This window comes from Panthera leo, chromosome A1 (assembly GCF_018350215.1).
Source record: "Panthera leo isolate Ple1 chromosome A1, P.leo_Ple1_pat1.1, whole genome shotgun sequence".
In the NCBI taxonomy this organism is placed as follows: domain Eukaryota; kingdom Metazoa; phylum Chordata; class Mammalia; order Carnivora; family Felidae; genus Panthera; species Panthera leo.
In genome coordinates, this window is record NC_056679.1 from 14,174,624 (window position 1) to 14,198,754 (window position 24,131).

The 24,131-nt window shown below is 39.8% G+C and overlaps 2 protein-coding genes across 9 annotated transcripts in view; one reads left to right on the forward strand and one right to left on the reverse strand.

Annotated features, from left to right (window-relative positions):
- Positions 1 to 24,131, forward strand: part of NBEA (neurobeachin) — a 683,574-nt gene that overhangs the window by 460,738 nt on the left and 198,705 nt on the right. For all 8 annotated transcript variants that reach the window (XM_042952224.1, XM_042952367.1, XM_042952503.1 and 5 more), the window contains one exon: positions 13,766 to 13,902. In XM_042952224.1, coding sequence (XP_042808158.1) covers positions 13,766 to 13,902 — 137 coding nt within the window. The remainder of the gene's footprint in view (positions 1 to 13,765; positions 13,903 to 24,131) is intronic.
- On the reverse strand, positions 16,494 to 17,761 carry MAB21L1 (mab-21 like 1). Its single transcript, XM_042952774.1, has one exon. It carries the CDS (start codon positions 17,571 to 17,573, stop codon positions 16,494 to 16,496), a length of 1,080 nt encoding a protein of 359 aa, XP_042808708.1. The 5' UTR covers positions 17,574 to 17,761.

A 24,131-nucleotide genomic window follows, 5' to 3' on the forward strand; every position in this document is an offset into this window, starting at 1 on the left:
ATCATTTTAACTAAATGTCTCTTAAGACTCCCATTTTTAAAGTCAAGATACCACTGTGACTCTTAATCAAAAAAAAATTTTTTTCTCTATCGCACAGAAAAGATATTCTATAACCAAAGGATTATATTCTTATTTTGAATACTTAAAAAGAGTTAACTAGTATAGAAAACTGGCAACATGGGAAAAAGTGTTAGAATATGAAAGTTGGATATTTTTATGTGGCTTTTTCAAAGTGATAGATTTTATTATCCTTTACACACACACACACACACACACACACACAATCACCCCACATACCACACACCAAAGTCCAGAATCCATAACTCAGAAAAAAATGCATTATGTAAATTTAAGAATGAAAAAGATATAGAAATGAAGAGAACATCTACTAAGAGAAACAGGATGTAATCAGTAAGAGGTTCTCCTAAATGACAGTCAGCTTCCCTGCAGGACACCCCCCTTTAATGCCCTAGACAGTTCCCAAGTATGCTTTCACTGATGTTTAGAGGGCAGTACCTTTTCAGACTATTTTTCTGGTTGTTAATGGGTCAAATTTTTGGTCTGTTTTCTGTTATCTTTATTCTATTAATTCATGGTGAATGCAGATATCAAATAATTGGAGGGGAGCTTGCTTAGACTTTGTTTTAAGGTTGACCATTCCTACCTCCTTAAGTCTCTATTTTCTTACATTCACACACCAACTGATTTGCTTACTCATTAACATCTATTAAATATTTAGGAGATAGAACTCTGGGACTCAGAGACTGATAGAAAACAAATCATCAGGATTAGCACTACTACCACTACCTCTCAGTAACTTCAGTAACCAGAAAGTTACCCCATAAAATATGTCTACCCTAATAAGTGAAAGTAGACAATTCAGATGATCAGATAAGTGGGGCGCCTGAGTGGCTCAGTTGGTTAAACATCTGACTCTTGATTTAGGCTCAGGTCATGATCTCACGGTTCATGAGTTTGAGCTCCACATCAGCCTCTGGGTTGACAGCTTGGAGCCTGCTGGAGATTCTCTCTCTCCCTCTCTCTCTCAAAATAAACATTTTTTTTAAAGATGATCAGATATATACTGTAGGCCTTCCAATGTTCTAACCTGGGATGTCCAGATACCAGAGGCAAAAGTTGTTTATATACATTGAACGTTACCTAAAAACTGAGCTAAGAAAGGTGGATAAAGCAAAATATACAACATACAAGGAGGACAAACTCAAGATTATAGAAAAATATAATAAAAATACAGGAACAACAGGAACTCAAAAAGCTAAGAGTTTTTCAGAGAAATGTTATTTAAAAAGAAAAAAGTTTGAACCTACACACAGAAAAGTTTTATTATAATTGTTTAATGGAATAAGAGAACATACTACAGAAGGAACAAGTTCAGTGTTAAACAGATAAACTCATACCATATCTGCTTAAGCCTAACTACTCCATGCAATACAGTTCAAATATGAACAGTATTTCCCTAACAAAACTAGTATTTTTTTGCAAGATTTCTCCATATTTATTTTATGTAGTTTTAGTTACAGAGTCTAACTAGAATCGATCTGATATTTGTATTTAGGGGGAAAATGCCTTTTAAACATTCTGGATTCTCTAAGATGCATTTTGCTCAGTATTTTCCCCTTAATTTTTAAGCCCATGTGTATTTCAAGGGAAATTTAATCCATATGTCCCTGACTCACTCACACTTAACTCATCAAAATATTGTTTAGTAAAAGCATTTGATGTTGAAAAAGCCTTATGAGTCTTTATAAGTCTTTTTTCTCTCTCTTTGAATTAGGAAGTTGCTTTGCTAGTCATAAATAGTATACCCAAAGGGTTCACATTCAGCTTCAAACACAGAATTCACAGAGCTCTTGGACACAACATTAACACATGCCCATTGCCTACAAAAGCTAAAATATTTAAACTCCTAACTCAATTTTTTGATTCAGTTAAAGAGTTGTAAAAATAAATAAAAGCTTTACCTTGACTACCTAGCCTTCTACTCTCTCCTTATTATTTTTGCAATGTCTACAAGGTCATTTTAGAGTCTACAACATTTTGCTATAATCCATATTTTGTTGTTTCCAAAAATGTATGTCTCCTTCCACCATGTAGTCTATAAAAATGCTTTTAAGGTACTCTTAATTATAACACATCCTGCTAGCCCAACTACGTAAATTTAAAATATAATAAAAAGACAAATTCAACTATTATTTAGTAGTTCACCAGCCATGATTCAAATAATATATAGCATTTTCCCATCTTTTCTTAAGAAACCATCCTTTGTTATGCTGCAAGTGTTCCACAAACCACAACAATGCCTATTCTTCCTAATACAGTTCTAGTTGAAACCTACTTTTTTTACTTGTTTCTCTGTACAGAGACTTTCCCATAAAGTAATTCCTCTACAGACTTATAATTATATTTATTCCCAACCTGAAAAGCAGAGGTGACAAAGAACTGAACTAACTTATCAGTAGACCAGATCTCTCCTACATGTAGGGGACTAAACTCTCCTATGCTGTGTTTTTTAAAAAGTACATGAATGAGTACGTTAATCACCTACTGGAAATATATGAGTCATCTTGTCTGTCACACTTGGAGGAATAAACAAACAAACAAAAAAAGTTCCTACTGCCAAACTGTGGATGTCAGCAACTTGGAGAAGAAGAGATGAGTATTCATCATCGCACATTGCCACACCTGTGAGGACTCCGGTGGTCTCTCCAAAAGAATTTAGCACTAATACAAACATTATATAAAAACTGATCTTGCCACTGCATTTAAAGCCGTAATATACAGGGGCGCCTGGGTGGCTCAGTCGGTTGAGCGTCCGACTTCAGCTCAGGTCACGATCTTGCGGTCCGTGAGGTCCATGAGTTCAAGCCCCGCGTCAGGCTCTGGGCTGATGGCCCGGAGCCTGGAGCCTGCTTCTGATTATGTGTCTCCCTCTCTCTCTGCCCCTCCCCCATTCATGCTCTGTCTCTCTCTGTCTCAAAAATAAATAAATGTTAAAAAAAAAATTAAAAAAAAATAAAGCCGTAATATACAAAAGGACAAGTAAGTTTTTCTGCAGAGTGAAAATATTTTATTTATTTGATTATTTTATTTCCATGGCTTGGTGTTATAGCGCCAGAGTAACATCCTGCAGAAGGTACTTAAGGACAAGTATTTACATGGTGGTCAATTTGTAAGTTGTTATCACAGTAGAAGCTGCTCCATCAGTTCAAATCATCAGCCCAATAAATATAAGTGTAGAACTTTTCATCACCAAAAAGGAAGGGAAAGTCAGACTGAGTTGCCTGTCTAAATATTGTTTTTTGTATTGTATCTTTTTCCAGTTAAAATGTTTAGGCATTTACTTGATCAGAAGATGACTGATTGCAATGTTTTATGCTTTTTTAATTCAAAAGTTCTGTTGAATTTTTCCTTCATTTAGGTCACTAACAAACAAAACTGCTTAGTTGTAGCCTCATTACAGTTCAATTGTATACAAAACAGGATTGTTAAGAACCGGGTATCACAAAAACTTTCTTAAAAAATCTTCTATCTAAGGTTGAGCTAGAAGGAGTCTCAATTCACCAACCAGTTTTCTGGGGAGAAAAATGAGTTTGATAGGTAGTAAAGAGATATGTGTGGATGGGCACATGAAGCTGGGAGACATAATTAAAATTTATTGAAAGAAAAAAATACCATAGGCAGTAACTTTCAATTCTGAATTAGGTAGCATAGTTCATTTTAGCGTGTGGAAATTAGAGGTTCAGACATTGGGGTATTTACTCATGATCACATTACAAGCAAAGAGATAAGCTGAGATTTAAACCCATTTTTCTGCCTCTGTTAAAGCCCTTGTTCATTTCACTATTCCATTATATATAAACCAGTGTTTGCTTGGTTTTTAATTCTAAGTTGTAACCCATTGTGGGTAAGCAAATCAACTATGTGGATTATTACCCACATTATTTGTAAATAAAATAAAAGAGAAAATAATAAATTCAAATACAAAACTTCAAAATTCATCACACATAGTAAAGATAAGAACTGGAAGGACTTGCTGGGCCCTTATTCTCTGATGCCAGATCCCAACTTGATTGAGGTTGGATGTGGTCATCCAAGCAAAACAATTATCAATATTGAATATCTACTATATGCATGATATTATGGTGGGTTCTTGGAGTAAAAAGACACATACGATTAAAGTTTCTGCTTCCAAGGAGGTTATAGTCTAGAGGAAACATACACAATGAAAAACAGCAGCAACCTAGATATACAAAGGGAACAACAATAACACAAAACAGGACCCTTGACTACCATGCAGATTCTGGAAGGCCTTCCTAGAATAGGTGTTTCCTGTATTGAGTCCAGCAACGTAAGTAAAGGATTTCAAAAGATTTAAAGGGTTGTTATTGCAGACAGTGGAAACAATTATATACTAAAATATCACCCTCCCTGTGAAACTACAGTAGTTCTAAATTATTCAGGTAAATGTATGAGGCAGGGAGTTTGTGAAGTTGAGACTAACAAGCTCCTGGGGGAATGTTATGTTCCATGAGGACCCTGGATTTTTATCCTGAAGGCCACAATGAGACAATGAAGGATTTTAAGCATGGAAATGATAAGATCCAATTTAAAAAATTTGAAAGAAATCACTCAGGCCACTGTGTAGCTTATGGTTTTAGGATGCCGAAACTTGAGGTAAAAGGCTGTTGTTCGAAGTAGAGGCAATGAGAGCCTGAACCGAGTTTAAACTGGTAGTGGCAGAAAAGGGAAGGGGACACTTAAAAAAAACACTTAGAAGGTAATATGTCAGGGACTGGGATAATGGGCTGGTTGTGAGGAGTAAGAACGAGGGGCACCTGGCCTAGGAGAGGGAATGATCTAGGAATTATTAAATGTTTTTGGGAATGCGAAGATGTGAGGTTTTAGGGGAGAGGAGAATGACGATGATTGGTTTAGCTTGGTCAGATGGCTATCTGACATTTTCAAACGGTCGTCAAGGTTTGGAATTTGAGAGCCAATGTTGGACATAGAGTTTATAATTAAAACACTGAAATCACCCAAGAAAAGTGAGAATACATATGGAGAAGAGCAGCGGGCCAAAGTCATAGCCCACCAAGGATACCAACAAGGAAGTCGGGCACTAGGAGAACAATAAAGAACAGTATGCTCTAGAAGTCAAAGAATTCTCCTCTTGTTCAACATTTTTCACACTGATATTCCTTAGGACACAGGTATTTTGAAATATGCTAATGAGGGGGGAGTATCGCTAAATGTGTTTGGAAAACTCTGGGTTTAAATATACAGTGTTATGCAGGGTTTTTTTTTTGGACTGATGGATAGATTTTCTGAGCTTTTAACACATGAATTCACATGTGCTCCTCTGCCACTGTGGCCTAAGTAGAGGATAAAAGTGAAGGCAAAAGGAGTGAACAGGGGTGGAGAACTAAGAGGGAGAAGCTGATGTGTAGAAACTTAACAAAGGAGGGCAGGGACAAAGATAAGACAGTAGCTGGGGGGGGGGGGGGGGGGGGGGCAGGGAGGGTAGGACCAAACCCCAGGTAGAGTGAGTAACTGGTTTGAACAGGATGAAAGATACATTTTCTGAAACTGGGGGAAAAAAGAGAGAGAGATAATGACAAATGCAGAGGCAGAAAAGTCTCAGATGGAGGAAGGCATCAAGATAAATGACAAATTTTCATTTTTCGCCAAAATATGAATACTTCATTTATTACCGAAGCAGGATGGACAGATGTTCATAGTGAATTTTCTAGGAAGGAGCCATATATCTAATCATCTTCTCAACAAGATGTGTGACCACAAAAAAAGGATAAACACCACCGTGCCACACTGTAATATCTGAGCTTTCATCATTGATTCCTTAACCTGAAACATCTCACATTCACAACTTGGTATGTGTTTTCAGTTTCACATCATACTGTCCCTCCCCCTTCACACGTCCTAATCACTGGCCAGTCTTACTTCTCCTGTACACATACTGCAGCTGTGTGTTTGTTCAAACTCTTCTGCTCTGCTTACAATGAATGCTCTTCCCCCTCATATCCATCTGTCCACATCCTACCCATCCATTACAGCTCACTTCAAATACCATTGCCATCATCCTGTCCCAATTACAGCTATCCCCCAAAAAAGGCTGCGTGGAAACCATCACGGTTCAGTGAATGTCTATGGAATTTTTGTTTCTGTCCCTTCCTTGTTGGGAGGCATGTATACATAACAGCCCTGACTTTGAAGTCAGATAACCAGGGCAGAATCTTGTCTCTACCATTTACTAGTTGTATGACCTTCCCTAAATTACTTCACCACTTCGTCTCATTTTCTATCTGTGAAATGGACACAATAGCAGTTCCTGTATATCATAGGTTTGTTGTTATGAGGAACAAATGAGATCAATTCATGTAAACTGCTTTAACAATGCTTAGATAGCTTTTCTCCTTTATGTCATTACCGCGTGTATATATTTCTTACCTCTACGATGTACTATAAGCTCTTGAGTAAAATTCATGTCTCATGCTTTAGTCTGTGCTCTCTTAGTACCCAAAACAGTGAATAATTTTTGTTGACCACATGAATGAATGAATGGATGCTGAGTTAAGTATGTTTCTCTAAGCATTTAAATTATAAGGAGGGAACAACTTAGTAGGAAAACTATGGCAGTTATAACATTATGCCATTTAAAAAAAATAATAGTATACATGTGACATAGCTACAATGACCAATTACATTATAACCCTTGTTGGTTTTCAGCATATCTTTTACTTATGTTTTCTCTAAAATGCAGTGTCTTTCATATTTCTAAAGCACAACTTGAAATGAATTCCAGAAAAATGTAAAGGGTGTGATCTGTTAATGTAAGTGTCTTTTTACTAGTACATACACATGCAATAATGGTGTATTTCTTTTTCTATTTTCAATTCCATAAAGATATATTGCATACCATGCAACAGCCACTGTGTTAGAGGAAGAAGGTAACACCCTTTTCTTTAAGTAGCTTATGCCAAATGGGAGGATAGACTTTTAAACACATATATGAAATATATTATAAGGCTGCAGTAAACATGCACCCATGAAGGCTAGGCCCTATTCCACCCAAGGGTACAAAGATTTGGTCCTCCTGGTCCAATAGATTTAAATCATCTCCTCTGGTTTATTCACTCATCTAGTCCAGTAGGAATTTACTCTTCTCAATCATTAAATGATATCCTCGTGCCATAAAAGAGTCACTACCCTTCCAGAAAGTAAAAAATGTATTCCATATGTTGAACTAAATGTGATATAACTAGAAACACAAATCTCATCTGGATCACCTAGTGAATCAAAAGACAGAACAAATGAGCACAATGAACATTAAAACGATCGCTGTTTCTTAGTAAATTTTTGTGCTAAAAATAACTCAATTAAAATTTACTTAGCGTATATATGCTTTATAAGTTTTTTTCCCTATAAAATTACTCATTGCCTTTGTGGAAAATGCACGGGTTTTTGTTGACTTATTTTTTATAGAAAAAATTATCTGTTCTACAAATATATTGGAAAACCTAAATGGTAGGTTAAAATTAGAGCCTATCAGATTATCTCTTGGTACATTTAAAAAGTATTTATTATAAACATGCTAAATAAGATGAGATGCTAGATAATATTAGTGCAGAAATAGGTGTTCTACCATGATGAACAAATATTTTGTTAAAATGCAGTTTTCTATTGCTCTTATATAGAGGGCTCCATTCTTTCTGTTTCCATTTCAGACTGTGTTGAGTTTTACCACAGGTAGCTTTACTCAGATCTGAAGACCTTGATGTGGTTCTTAAACACGTGTATAATTTTGTACAATAATCTAAGGAAACCAGTGTATTATGGGGATGGTTGGTTATTGTCCATCTCAATCTAAAAATAGATTACGTTTGGGGCACCTGGGTGGCTCAGTTCGTTAAGTATCCAACTTCGGCTTAGGTCATGATCCCATAGTCCATGAGTTCGAGCCCCATGTCGGGCTCTGTGCTGTCAGTTCAGAGCCTGGAGCCTGCATCGGATTCTGTGTCTGCCTCTCTCTCTCTCTGCCCCTCCCCACTCACGCTTTGTCTCTCTCTGTCTCTCAAAAATAAATAAACGTTAAAAAAAAATTTTTTTAAATTAAAATAGATTACATTTGGGGCACCAGGGTGGCTCAGTTGGTTGAGCACCCAACTCCAGATTTTGGCTCAGGTCATGATCTCACTATTGGTTCAGTAGATCCCTTCTTAAGGCTCTGTGCTATCAGCATGGAGTCTGCTTGGGATTTTCTCTGCCCCCTCTCTCTGACCCTCCTCTACTCATGTGTCTATGTGTGCTGTCTCTCTCTCTCTCTCTCTCTTTCTCAAATAAATAAACTTAAAAATATGTATAAATAAAGGCAGATTATGTTCAAGAAGTCACCAAAGAGCTTAAGAAGCTACTTCTTGGACACAGTGAGCTTTGTAAAAAAAATCAGGTTTATAGAGTGTTTGTAATCAATAGTGTGTGTGTGTGTGTGTGTGTGTGTGTGTGTGTGTGTGTGTGTGTGTGTGTGTTTGGGAGGGAGGGAGGGAGGGAGAAAATAATGCTGGAAGTTAAATTCATAACTCTTACGGTGTGTATTCCATTAGTTGTTCACATTATATTTTTTTGATTCAAGCATAAACATTCTGTAACTATTTTCCTGCAAGAAGTTTTTGAAAGCTTCAGAGGATTATTATTCTGAAATTATATTTGGACCACTATCAATATTTTCTGTACATAAAGAAAAGAGTCACTGTCTAGAGATTTTGTTACTATCCTATCTTTTTTCTTGGGGAATTTCAAATGCTTGAAATCAGGGAACTATCCTGGCTAATAGAAATCTCAGATCTTAACATTTCCTCTTAACTCCCTCTCCCCCAGGCACATACACAAACACCTCCATTTTCTTTATGCCTAAAGCTTTCCTAAGATTTCAAAACAAAGTCCCAGCTCTCTTATATTCTTCATTAGTTCCCTTTAAGTTGTTTTGAGATTAAAGCATGTTATTCTTTGAATTCTATGGGGGAAATGTTTTCTTTAAATTGATATGGCCATACTTAAAAGTAATAGAAGTCCATTGCAGGTAGATACTTTACATGTGTTCAGCTACTCACTCTAGGAGTTTTTCCTACAAATTGTATCATATTATAGAAGAAATTATAAAGATTACTTCCATATTAAAATTTTATCTTAATTGTTTTTGGAATGATACCTTCTTCCACTAAACAAAGGATTTCAGATTAGTTCTTTTTCTTCTAAGTAATGTCAGGATTTTAAGTTTAATAATTTTATAAAGATTAGTCAATGTTTATTATCCCCCAAATAATTATCTTCTGCATGTTCCTAGAGCAAATTGAATATGTAGTTTTAAAGTAATTGAGGTTGAAGAAAATCTATCTAGTTAATAAAACTTTTATTAATATTAAACTAAGTTTAGAAAGTATTCAAGTGATACTAAAATTCATTGTAACTTCATGTACACTAAATATAGGTTTGGCCAGTTGAAATTCATCAAATAATTATAATGATGCCAATTTTGTTTCAACTTCAGCTCTTTGTCCCTATATAGTCTTAGTTCTACTTTATATTGAAACTTGTAAAGAATCTTAGCCTTGTTTGAAAAATTGCCATAGTTGCCTGTTAATGCCTGTTAGTATGTTACTGACACCCCTAAAAATGACTAATTCCTGTATGTGAGAAAAAGAAAAGCAGCCCTTGACCTCTGGAAACTTGCCTGACCCTTATGAGGAAGCCCAGTATTGTCAGGAGCTAGTATGGAGCTCATAGCTAGGCCCTGGTGTTTTCTTATTGGTCATAAACAATCTCACAAACACCAGCATCAGACAAGAACTCATGATGATGATGTGAGGCAAAAAATAACTTTATAATTTTGTGCAAGCATTGACAAAAGCAAGGTCACTCTGCATACCACCTAAATACCAAACATTCCCCTGCCCATCTCCTGGTTTATATGGGGGACTGCTGCTTCTTTGCTAATTATAGCTTTAGCCTAGATCTTGCCCGCCATCCCTCTAGATAAGATTTATTAAGACCCATAATCACAGAATTATCCCTGCTTCCCGACAGAGCCCAACTCAGAGCAAAGCCAAGCTCCTTGAAGTCTTCTCAGAATCACTTAACCAAAGCCCAGATCCTACAAAGTCCCTTATGAAGTTGCCCGTTTCTCCCTCATTGCACTGAGCAGTAAACCCGACTTCTTCAGCTACACATGTGTTCCTGGCGGTCTTTGACAAGAGGGTATTGACACATCCATAGCCCCCAAAACTGTCAATATTGAACTAGTAGTTAAGTAAAAATGATGTAAAAGAACCTTGTACACTGTAAAGCTTTATTAGAAAGTTGATGTATTATTAAGATTTCCAGACTTGGAATTTTGTTTTCAGTGGAATCATCCAAACCCACAAGTATTTTTTAACATTCTACTTTTTAAATATATTTGATGAATAGTTCCCTTTCCAAATATAAAACATGTGTATTTTCTACTCTAGGTTTACCATCTCAACTGATTAAAGATGGTGTAACTCTCAAGAGAAGTTCATTCATTTAAAGATTCTTTTCATTATGCTTGGGTGATCTTTGTTCTAGTTCAGATTTTAAATTAGCATTGAAATGAATGTCAAGTAGTATCCCTATCCTTTCAGAAATAGTGATGGATCAATATTTCTTAAACATTACCTGCCAACTCTAAAAGCAAATAATGCTTATTGTTGCTTTTGTCACCACTTTAGATGGTGGCGTTTTAAACTGCTGTGTTCTACGCATCAGTATGGGGGAGGAGGTTCTGACCCGCCCCCATCTGTTTAATGGCCATCACTAGACTTCAGTAGGTGCTAAGAACATTATTGTAACATATCCTTTATTGCCATAATAGTGGTTGGAATGGATATACCTACATTCAGTCCGGAACTCACAACACCAAGCAAAATTGGGAGGTGGAATTTGTACCCAGTTATCTTCCAGGACAGAGTCTGCAAGATCGCCATTTTTCTGGGATCCACAGATGCTGTCCTCTTTAAACTGTTTTTATTTGAAAAGGATCCCAGGTTTTCACATGGAAAATCTCCCACATGGAAGATCTGGTTTGTGATGGTGTCTTATGTAAACATTTTAATATCAGATCCCTAAAATCCAGAGGCTCCCCCAAAAGGGATTAAAACATAATCTGCTCTCTCTATTGCTGTAGTGGATTAACTCTGTATTCTCTCTGTGGCTGGTTTGCTCCCTGAAGGCTACAACAAAAAGACTCGGTGCTCCTTAAACATGCTATGGAATTGGAAGTTGTAATTGGAGATTTCCAAAGGACAGGGGTAAAAATGACACACTATTAAGGCTGAATATTTCATGACGCCTCTTTCTGAGAGAAGAACCAGTTCGAAGTCCTTTTATAAGCCCCCAGAAAATCTCAATTCAATAGAATCAGATTGGAGTAAAAGCAGAGGCAAGCGCAGTGTCCTTTCAGAAACGCAGAGAATCCAGTAGAGAGAATGTGTTCCCTGTGAAAAGTTCACGGAGACGTGTACTTAGAATCCGTAATATATTTCAGTAAATCACTGTATATGGTTTTGATAATGTGTTTCGTGATTTTTTTTCAATTTCTCCCAATTTAATTGCTTGAATATGTTAAATTGCTCTTTAAGAAAAAGGAATAGTTCGCCATTTTAAATGTTTTTGACCATTCTTCGCCTCCAAATGCCAGAAACCTCTATTAAACCAGAAGTCACTAGCCTTCGCTGTATATATAGCATGACGACTTTTGTAAGGTTTTAGCAAGGCCCAACGATGTATAAGAAGGCACTGTTTTCAATGTCAGTCACATCACCTTCTTTCTCACCTCGCCCCAGTCGAGAGTAAGCCTCCGGTCAAGATCTCTCCAGAAAGGAAATAGGAAAAGTGGCATCCACTGGAGCGTCCTGGTGGCTCAAGGGTTAAGGGAGCGGTTCGAACCGGCCCGAGCGTTGGGGGATTCCGGGGAGGACGCGGGAGGCAGGAGGCGCCGCGGAGCGCGCGCACAGACCCTCCAATAAACACAAAGGAGGGCCTGGGGAATAGAAACCCAAATCCACTTGTAATCGTACAAGAGATTCGGGCATAATTACTTGAGCAACCTAGATTAAGATTGATGAGCCTTTAAAGTGGCGCTTCAGATCGACCGCCTCGCCCTTTGGAAAGAAAAACCTTGTGCAGCCGAGATGGACCCCGACTCCGCTTGGCTACGCGGCGGGAACTGGCGGCCCGGGACCCAGGCCGGGAGTGCGCGCGCCCCGGGGCCGGGCCCCCCGGTGCGGGCTCGGGGGGTACCGAGGGCAATAAACTAACCGAAAGGGCTTCGCGTTAGTGTGACCCAGGCGGTCAGCTCGGGGGTGAAGGCTGACACTGACGCAGTTGGCTTCCTGTCCACCCGGTTAGGCGCGACCGAAGCCGGCCGAGAGCCCTCTCCGTGCCTCCCGCGGCAGAAACGGCCCGGCTTTGTGCAGGACGGTAGCGGCCTCGGGGCGCACGCCTCCCTGGGAACGTGAACTTCCCCGCAGTTCCCGGGCCCCGCCGGGTCGGGCCTGCCAGCGGTGGTCTCGGCGGTGGCGGCGCGAGCCGGTCTCACCGCGAGGAGCCGCCGCCGAGGGGCCCGAGCCCGAGCGGCCGCAGGGGACCTGCCTTTTTATTGCCTTTATCCTACTGTTACTGTGACTCGTTTGACTATGTGCATTTCAGGGCGTGGGGGGAGATGGGGGGGTGAGGAATGGAGGGGAACTTAAGGCGCCCTTGCTACAAAAAAAAAAAAAAAAAAAAGGGAGAGAGAGAAGAACAATAAAAAAAAGAATAATTTCTGTGTTCCATGTCTGTGTACAGGATAGCAAAGAGTGCCTCCCCTTTCGGGGAATCTTAAAGGGGCAGTTAAGTGATCCCCTTTGAATTAATATTCTAAAACGTAATTTTCAACATTAACTCAGATTGAGGGAATTCGAAGTAGGCACCTTAGTAGGCACACTTTCTGAAACATCTTTTCCTGAAGATTAGTTTCTCTAGTTTCAAAAGTTGAGAAATAGCACTTTTGGCACGCTTTTCTGAGAATCGCCTTGTTCGAGCGTCTTACAATTTCATCACTTTTGACTGATTCTCTGTGAAAATCACTGCTACGATTTTTGTTCTTTTCTACATAAGAAATGTACTTAATATCCTTGTATGTGTGTGTGTACGTGCGTATGTGGCGCGCCTTGGGACGCCGATGTGAATCTTCATGCAAGTTGCAAACCCCTTAGTTAGTACAGTGGAATTCATACATCCAGATCCTGTACCCCTTCACACCCTCCCGCCCATCCTTGGGGAACTCCGCTGCCCAGTGGACCGGGCTTTCCCGGATGGCTGGCCTTTGGGGGCAGTGCTGACTGCCTAGGGTCTCCCAAAGCCGGTGGTGCCCCACGGAGAATCGGGGCATTTGTGGGATTTCTAGGCGGAGGTTACCAACTCTCTTGCTAAGGGTCACTTATTCGGTATTCTGACCTCTTGGGGCTTTATAGGATTCTGTATCTCTACTCTCGTTATAAGATAATGTGCAAAAGCTAAGCAGACCTTATCTCACACGAGAGGAGCTGGCCGCATGACCACAGGCACCATTTTCTTAGTACATCTTTAAAAATAAAGACCTGCGGCACCCTTCGGGAGGGAGCGGGAGAGGGCCACAGGGATTCAGCCTGACTCCGGTGCCCTTGTCTTTCAGGCCCAGTGGTTCTCAGTACCCCAGCCCAGCTCATCGCTCCTGTGGTGGTGGCCAAGGGGACTCTCTCCATCACCACGACAGAAATCTACTTCGAGGTAGATGAGGATGATCCTGCCTTCAAGAAGATCGACACGAAAGTGAGTTAGAGTGATTCTGTTAACAGTCCTGGTGGCTTTGTGGCAGGAAGTGGTTTTCAATTTTGCTTGGTTTTAAATGACAGTGGGGGAGGGGAGCATGTTTCCATCTTTGTCATAGGAAATAAAATGAATGAAATAACACATGCTCTATTTTATGGGACTGAAGAATATATTAATGATTTTAAATCCCGCGTTACCAGAGCATGCCCATTTTAATACTTTCTACATGAGAGCCTTTGTCTGCACTTGGGTAGATTTGATAGTTAAGCCAATTGTTCAAAGTCTCTGGGGTACAGCATCCCAAGCTCTTTGGGAAGACTGGGAAGGTTTTTCTGAAATACCTTAAGATCACTTTTAATTTCCAGACGTGTACATTGAAATGTGAATTATTATTCATTAAAAGGTTATAAGGAAACTGGGGGGGGGGGGGCGAGGTGGCATTTAAATATAAATTCATCTCCGTTATTACATCCATTTTTCATCTCCTGAAATAAGAATGCGCTTTACATGTGAATTTAAGAGCAGGAGAAACTAATTCTCTAAGAAGCATCGATTTCAAGTGTATAGGTCATATATACTAGCAATCAGATGTTTAAAGTTTGTGTTCTTCTGTGGGTGTAATGCCAGAAGATACATATTTGGACAATTTGAAATGCATAAATATTTATTTAGTATATCTTATTGTGTAGATTTTAAAACCTGATGTTGGGACAGCCCTACACCTCTGCACTTTCTTTTCAAATCAATGTGATTGTTGTTTTAACTTTTATGTTACCCTGCAGTTTGTAAACTTTTCTGAGGTTAAGAATTCAAGTGTCCTGCTAGATATCCAAGCATCAGTGTACAAAAGATCTTCCTTTGCAAGCTTTATCAGAAGCAATTATTCCAAAATAGTCAAAGACAAATGCTCCCACAGATTCAGAACTTTATTATTTGTATTTAATTTTTGTATAGAAATAAAGTATTATAAAACACGATTTGTAGAAGAGGAACCGAAATTCCAAAATCTACCCTCACCTGAATTAACTGCCTACCTTAGGGCCTGTAGGTGGTTAGCTCTCAGCACTTGTTGACTATTAAAATACTTGGAAGGACAGTCAAAGGACTTCTTACACTTCTGGCTCCCAAAGGATGGAATGTTTAAAATGAGCTGAAATGTAGTGTATTTGATTTTTAAATAATTTAAAGTTTGTCTTTATGCTTTTATCATTAGCTTGCCCTTACAAAGGAAAAATAAATTTTGGGTTTCTGATTAACTTATTCAGCTAATGGAACACTAACTGCATAAAATAAGATTTGACATAAAGTGGTCAGAAATAATCTTTATTTTATTAGCGTAGTTAGTTTTCATATACAAATTTTGAAACTTTCATTGTGACTTTGAGTTCACTTTCTCTGAGTCAGATTTTTAACTCCACAGTCTTTGCTGTCATGACATATTTTTTCCTTATATTATCAGAAATGCTACAGAACCTAGTCCAGAAGAGCAGACTTTCAAGGGTAGATTTAAATCTGTCTGTCATAGAAAGAAATAGTCTTATAAGTAGATCATTAGCTTCTGTAGCTGTACAAAGAGTTTTCTCCGGTATTTTAAGGTTTTATTTTGAATAATTCCATTAGCACACTCCTCAAAATGTTTAAGATACTCAGGTGGGTTCAGTTTCCAAAATGAAGCGTTACATCTTTTGATAGAAAAACAATTTAAAGTGAGACACAACAACTTTTATTTTACTTCATTTATTAGCTTCTAATTAAATAAAAACCAGCAACAGAAATTAAAATCTAAGTCACAAAAGTAGTTATCCAGTGTATTTCAAGTGCATTTTCAAATATATAATTCAGATATTCAAGCGTTATTATATAAGCTGAATTCAAATTTCTTTGAATATATTTAAATAACATTTCAAGTATATTTATGGAATGTTAGAAATAGAACAAGCATTATATTTGAAACAAAATGTAAACTTTTTTAAAGTTCAGACACTTTCAAAGACAGATAAAAGTACCGGGAGGAAATCTACCTTTAAATGGTATCTTTGTTAGTGGAAAATGTCTGGAAGTATCCAAAACGGCAATTTAACTTCTGTTCACCAAATCACAAAACACCAACATCCACACGTTCAAAGACAATGTGAGATCACAATATTTGTTACAAACCAAAATATACATTACACTTTCCTTCAGATGGCATATCCAAATGGTGTTTACTCACAGACAGATGCACCTAAATCACCAGGATTGCTATAATCCTTTGATAGCTGGGCAGAGTGTTCTCTGTGGTCTTGCATTACAGCCGGGTTGCTTTCCGGGTGTTACTGTGTACTTTTCGAGGGAGATAAGAAATCCTTCGTAAAAGAAGTCTTCTAATACTTGTGGGTTTGGGTTTTTCTCTATCCTCTTTCCCTACTTCGTCTTCTCCCCTTGGAGGGGTGGGTGAGATGATGCCTAAACATTGTACTGTTATTCCTTTTTAAGGAAGAGATTGTTTGCACTGACAAGTGGAATATTAGATAGGAATCGACCAGGAAGTTTACACCGAACTAGGTCTTTGAGAAGAGCAATCACATTTCGGCTCTTGACGAAACGGTCCTCTAAAGTTTCTCCAAACTTTTCGGGTTGGTCAGGATCTCTCTCGCCAGTCGCCACGTTTGTTTGGCAGCGTTCTCCAGAGCCGAATGAGGTTTGCCTTGGAACAGATCTAAGTTCGGTAGGAAGTAGTGAGGACACCGCCGGCACTGCAGGCAGGAGATAAGTTGCAGCAAAATCCCGTTAAGCCGGTCACCCAGGCAGGACTCGTCCCAGTCCGACTCCCGGGGATGCTTTTCACACTCGTAGGAAACCAGAGTCTTCATGTGGTAATTGTTGAGGGGCTGGCCCGGCAGTTCGAGGTGCCGATCCCGCAAGGTTTTGAGGATGGAGAGGCATTTCTTCCTGCAGCCCCCCATCTGCAGTCTGTTCTCCGCTTCCGCGAACTGCAGCACCCAGGCGTCGCTCTCGGCCGAGCTCTGTTTGCCGGCCAGGGAGTGGCACTCCTTGGACAGGAGATTGAACCCTTCCGCTTTGACCTCCGCCACCCGGTTGGGTCCCGGCCAGGGGATGTGGGGAAGCGGCCAGTGGGCAGCGCTCCTGGGCCAGATGCCGGTGCACTTAAAGGCCGGGGTGATCTGCACCACGTACCTATCTCGGATTCGCAGTTTCACTTCGCTGGTGTCCGCCACCATTTTTACCACGTCCCGGTAGCTGCATTTGTCCACCGCCTGGGCCACCAGCGTCTGGAACCTGGACCGGATCTTGCGCGCCGAGAGGTAGCCGGAGGCGGTGATGAATTCCACCCAGAGGGACATGCTCCTCTTGCGCCCGTCGCTCAACTTCAGCACCGCGCAGCCGGGCAGCGAGCCGTCGTCCACAAAGTTGAACACCCCCATCTGGTTCAGGTAAAGCACCACTTCAAACTCGGTGGGGGAGATGACCTCGAGGCCCTCGTAGCGATTGTCCATCTCGTTGAGAGAGCTGATGAAGCGGGGCTCCTGGACCTCCACTTCTTTCAGGACGTCGGAAACGACTTTGCAGACTTCCCGGATAGTCTTCGCGATGGCAGCTTTCCTGGCCTGGCACTTCTCGTTGTAGTATTTATTCAGATGGTACACCAGCTTGGCCTGGGCCGCGATCATGTTGGGGCAGAGATCCGGATTGTACACCGGAGTCTCGCAGTAAGCTGTGGGATCCAATGCGGCTGCTAGAGCTGGAGCCAACTTCGGTGGAGAAACGGGCCGCCGCGCTCAGAAACGCACCCAAACGCTCTCCGACGTGCTGCCGCGCTGGACTCCCAGCCCGCTGCTCTCCCCCCTTCCTTTTATCTTTGAGCCCGGTCGGCCTGAAAGTGAAAGCCTGCTCTGCCCCCCTCTCTCGGCCTTTCTTCCTCCTTTAAAGGATCCTTGTGCGGGAGAAACGCAAGGAGAGATCACCTTCTCAGTAGTGAAAACAAAAGTTGCGCTGAGACCCAGCAAAGCTCCTCCCGTAGTCAAAATAATCGGCCCTCTCCGTATTTATTTACGCCTTCCCGCAATCATCGTGTCTGCCGGACTGTTAATCAGACGGAGGAAAAGTGTGCTGTGTGTCGGGGGTGAGTGTGCGTGTGTCTGTGTCAGAAGAAGCTGCTGTTGGTTTGTCTAAGAGCCCAGATGCACTCGTGTGGAAATTATAAAGGCAGGGCCAGGCAGGCTGGCGGCCAATCGCCACTGGGCTCGTCACGACAGCCTCCTTCAGCTCCAGCCCGGCTAATTAATCCCCCCTCGTGGATATAGGCACACAAACTAAAGGTAGGAGGCTGCTGCCGGCAGAAAACCACCCAGGCCACCTAGACAGTTTTGGAAATCAAGAGGAATCTCTCGGCTTTGGTATTAATTGAAGCATATTGACGTTTTGAAAAGACTTGGCAAAGTGCTTCTCTTCTGTGTTGAAAAAAAAAAAAGCCCTGCTTGTCTTTTTACCGCGGAAATGCAAATACAGGTGTATTAATGGTCATCCATCAATTAGCGAACTAGATGGGGTCTTCTAAAACCAAAGTCACTAACTTGCATTTAGAATAAGATAATTAACGTCTCTTAATCCTGGAGGTCTTTTAAAATGCAGGTTGAGAGCTTGCTGTTGCACGTCTGTGCGAGTTGGCTTTAGATGGACTGATGCCTGTGTAATTTTTTGGATGTTCCTATAATGTCAGAATGTTGTTGTTGTTGTTGTTGTTTTAATGTTATGCAGCGTTTTAACTCTGGTTTTTCCTCATTTGCAGTGGTTGAAAGGAATCTGAAAATTACTGTTTTGTTAGACGTTGTCTACTGCTCTTTAAGTTAGGATGTTTAAAAAATGTTTAGGATCACTCCCCCTCTGTCCCCAACTGCAGCCCTCTTTGTACTTCGGTTGACTTGCCAACATAATCAGGACACTGAGTTTTGTACGCACTGGTAGAAAGCTTTAAAAAATAACTTCTCTCTGTGATCGAGAGACTGTTGTAACGTGAGTTCCTAGTGGGCTGGGTTTTAATATGTGAAATGAAGGCGAGATCATAGAGATGAGACCTACTGGCAGATAACTGTTCCAAAAATTTTCAGGCTCCGGGTTTCTGGCTTGCCTATTGATGTATAATTCAGGATATACCTCCTCTCCTAAGTGTCCTTAGTGGTGACCTGACAGACTTCTAATTTTATACGATTTCATGTGATTTGATTGAGGGAAAAATCAGTTACGATTGTAAAAGAAAACTAATTTGCAGTCATCCAGGGTGTTAAAATTTAAATGCCATTTTGGAAAACTTTGAAAGAAAAATCAACATTTCCAAATTTTGGAACCTTGATACAGGAGGGGGGAATGGATTTATGTAGAACATGTTTTTGGTTTTGTTTTCTGGTGATACCAATTGTGTCCTTCATGTACAGGAAAGGAAATAAATACTACTTAGGAACTATGTAGTGGTTTTAAAACCCAGGCAGATTTTTAATGCCTACCTTTAATTTAGATGTCGTGTCTTTAAAATTAACAGTATTTCCAGCCAAATCTTGTAACTCCTGGTAACAGGTTTGTAGGCACTTTCTTTCAGAGCCACTTTCAACCAGATCGTGTTCAGGGCTCCCACTTTTTACCTGAGCTTTTTTTTTTTTTTTTTTTTTTGCACAGGTACAAGCATCACAAAGGCACCTATTATTTCCTTTCTCCTTATCCAAGAGTGATAGGTTCCAGATTTAGCTTAAAACAATACATTAGATTTGGGGCTCATGGCATCCTATCTACTCTATTCCCCAGGAACCTTCCATTCCCTGGGGAGCAGGGACTGGGAACACGCGAACAGCCCCTCCCCACTTTGCAGGCTCTGCGGGTGAACGCACTGCTACCTTTTGGCAGTTGGAAGAGGAAGAAGAGGAGGCCAATCCGAACCGCAGGACCCGAGGCCAAGAAGGCGAAGATGCGCCTTGGTCTCAGGGGAAAAGCCGCCTCTGGCCCTCACCCGGCGTCTGTCCCCTCTCTCCCGCTGCTCCGCGCTTCCAAGCCAGCCTTCTTTCCTCTCTCTGTTCCGTGGGGTTTTTTTCCTGCGTGCGCGTTATTCTAAGCCTTACTCGGTGTCCTCGGGTTCTCCCCGTCCGCTCCAGGCCACGGCCTCTGCCCGCGCATCCCTCAGCCCCGCCGCCGCCCGGGCCCACGTGCGCCCGCAGCCTAGCCCCGCGCTTTCTCGTCGGCGGCCGCGGGCCCCTGCGCCCAGCGCTCTCTCCCTTGGGTGCAGACCAGAGTTGCTCGGCCAGGACCTCGTCCCTCGATTTGCTGGGCCACCTGCAAATACCCCGGCCGCCGAGGACGTGCGGCCTGGGACGCGGAGGCCCCGGGGCCGTGTGGGGGGACCGTGGCGCGGCGGTCCGGGTGGGTCTAACGCGAGGGACGCGAGGGGCGCCCGGCCGGCCTCGCTGGAGCCAAGCGCGCAGGTGGCGCATCTTCGGGGCTCGCTGTGCGGCTTAATTGGGTTAAAGCGAAGCTAAACACCGAAGCACTTTGTGCAAACTAATTGGTGTAACCGGGGCCTTTTCACTAACGATTTGCACTTTGAAGAAGAAAAATGGATGGTGAGAAAAGGACTAAGAAAGTCGTTAGTCCTAGAATGTTCCAGGCAAGTGAAGTCATTCAGTTCCAAGGACGCCGGGACTGTGTTTTCCGAGCTGCTTTCCCCCCAGCACCCTTCACGCTGGGAGCTGACAGTGATTTACATAACACAGGATTCACCCACCCGCTGTTATCACTGTAGGTGAACTGGGCGCCCTAGAATAATACTCCAGCCCAAGTACTGCTTGTTGCTGCAACACAGTGATTTTCTATCACACTGAACACGTGAAATGAATTGCCTTCTGTAGCTGAATCCTTTCAGTGATCTTAGACACCTCTCATTGTTGAAGGGAAAATTAAACTATCCGAGGAGTGTGTTTTCTATCCCTTAATTTTTTTTTTTTTTTGTTTTGTTTTAAGGAAATGACCTATGGAGAAGAATTTACAATATATAGTATACATTTATGTAATTCAGCCGCGTTTTTGGAGGTAGTTTTGTGGGAGCAACTTAGTTATTTTATAAGATTTTTTTGTGAAATATCATTTGACCTATTGAACTAGTTATTTCAAATGATTATTTACTACCTGGGGATGGCTTAAAATCAATTTATTTACTTATATGAGAAGTTATAAAACAACTCTAATGATTTCAGTCTTGTATTATTATTATTTTTTTACTATAAATATAATCTTAGTAGTTAGTCCTAGAGTAAAAGCTTGTGCGTGTCCAATGCTTTAGGGTATAAACGCTGAATTGTTTTCAGTGCTATGCTATGCAGTCATCTTTGACGTGAGCTAATAATAGAATGATAATTGAAGAAAACTGACCTAATTGAAGGAAAAAAGGAAAAAAAGCCAAGAATCTCATGATTTCTCATGATTTAATGATAGTTTGAGATGCTTACATTTGAATGATATTTGGGATTTTAAGGTCTAACCGGCTTGACTTTTTCATTTCATTTACTTAGGTTACTAGGCAGCCTTGACTTAAAGTGTATCATTTAGGAAAAGAATCCAAAAAAGTCACCAACACACCATTATCATAAATTTTAGTGGTATTAATGAATACAAAACAATTAAATATTATGGTCCTTAACATTTCAAAACATTCAAAATAACGATGGCAAAATAATTTTTCCTGAGGTCCTGTTTCCTAAGTAACTTATTCCCCCTTCTGTAATCCTACTTAATTTGTATGGGATACACAATGTAATGTGTAAATAGTCACCTTATTAGGTTTAAAGAAAAACTATTACCTTGAGAAATGCAGAAATGCAGGAATGCAAGGCTTCTGTGTTTAAAAAAACTAATTTAAATTTGAATTACATGTTCATGAATTTAAGCAATTGTGACCTTTCATCTGGAAAAATGTGTCTGTTAGAGAATATACATATACATGTTAAATGCTCACATAAATATTGTTTTGTGTTTTTTATATCTGCTGGCTGCTATTCTATTCGCAAGTATTCATGAACTTAAAGTTTTATTTTTTTAATATGTGCTTATTACACTGGGGAGATAAAAAGAATATGAAGTTGAGTTTATTAAATTATTTATCCCTACTGCTGGAGTGGCTTTGAAGGCTCATTGTACGCATCTGATTTCTACCTCCCCCCACTTCGTTTTTTAAATGCACCCAGGCTATTTCATCTGTTTCATTCTGCCAGACACAATATATTTCTTTTTTTACACTAGAGAAATTAAAGACAGATATTTGTGCAGGGTTTTCTCTATGTGTCACATTAAATAAAGTAAAATAGAGGCAGTTTTTCTGGTAATCTAATTTGATGGCATCTATACCTTTCTTCTTGTTGTGACTCCTCGTATAAGAACACTTGAAACAAAATAGCTTGAGAGCTTCAAAAGTTTCCATGATTTCTTAAAACAGTTATTTCATATTTTAATATCAGGTTTATGAAACGGTGAAGCCGAGAATTGAGGTCACTGTTGGCACAATCTAGACCCTATTTTATTTCTTCAACCAGAGCATCCTGATAATTGAAGTTTTTTTAAAAAATTATTTCCTTAATTCTTCACTTGAATGATCAAGGCTATGGCCTCACTTTTCCTCATCCCCCTAGTACACATCAGATAGTCAACATTTGTTGTGGGGCGTACTTTTCTTCCGTACAGTGTTGCTTAGTAAACTTGTTATTGGTGCTAATAAATGTTGAAAAGAAAGTAACTTTGAGATTAAAGATGAAGTTAGAAGTGTACCTACTAGATTTGCGGATTTGCATTCATTCTGGGTAATTCCAACCAAAGCCTTTCTCTGGGCAGAAAAAAGAAAATGGAAGGACTGGGTTATTCAGACAGTTGTGTATTTCCTCACTTCATTTGAATGTGTACATATTGGTGTAGGATGTTTTAAGTTGCATCTATGAACTGAAAAATTGGGGGGGTGGAGGGTTATAACCAGAAGATATTCTTATTGCTCAAAATAGAATGTGATCTCTTTACTCTTTCCAGAAATGTAAGGATATTGGGGTCAATCATTTATTTATTGAGTGTTATGTAGGAAGTGTTGATTACAATGTTCCAGTTCCTCATAGACCCTTCAGAAAGTCACTGTTAATCTTTATAATCTAGAAAATTCGAATTCATTTTGTTAGATTTCAGCCTCTATTTTTCCTTTGGATATTATAGGAATATTCTGGCAAGATAAATGGACTCACATGATTCTTTTCTTTACGAATATATGAAAACTAGGTATTCCTTAACCCATAATTCACGTGGATTTACTGACATTTGTGTATATGACCACAACCTTGGTACTCTTAGCACATTTGCGTTTTATTGCACTTAGAGAAAACAATGGAATCAAATGTGATTAGTGTCTTAATCTGTACATCTGTAGTGGGTCATCCAGGACTGCATAGCTCTCATTACTGTCCCATACTGTATGTGATTAAGCCACTGGAAATATTCAACATGACCTTGAGGCTAGAGTATGGTATATAGATAATCAACATTCAGTGATTGCATGTCTAAAATAACCTTTTCTAGATCTAATTTACCGTTTGGGAGCTTACTTTTTCATGAACAAAGCAATTCCTCTAAACCAGGATTTATTATTTTTTTAATGATTAGCAACAGGAGTAATAATTTAAGAGAATAATTACATTGAATAAAAAAACTATTATTTCTTATCATATATATATTTTTATATAATAAATAAGTGCTTTATAGAAAATGAAGGAAATGAGTTTATGAATAGGAATTTTCTTTATCGTTTTTTTTTTACACGTAGAGATTACGAACATCCGAGAATACACCACCTAAAGAATGATTTCATTTCCACCTATGTGTGATTATTTTCACTCTTCTAATAATACACATTTTAGTATACAAGTACGTATTATTTCTAAAAAGCCCGATTTTCCATGTTTGTCAAAAATATCAAGTCAGAAGTATTCATAAGTAGTTAATACTTTCTGGTCTACATGTTTATTCCTATTGTCTACACATCTAGATCAAATCAAAAGCACGAAGAGCACAGAGTTTGTAAGACATAGTCTTTCTAATAAGAAAATTTGAAACCAATGAAGTAGAAAGTATGGTTTTATTTGATTTTTATGTGAACTCTATTTTTTTATTATTGAAGCCAGGTTTACTGATGTGTATTTTGTGTACAGAACTATCCTTTT

Coding starts and splice junctions, on each gene's coding strand:
- MAB21L1 (XM_042952774.1), bottom strand. CDS start 17,573: ATGATCGCGGCCCAGGCCAAGCTGGTGTACCATCTGAATAAATACTAC.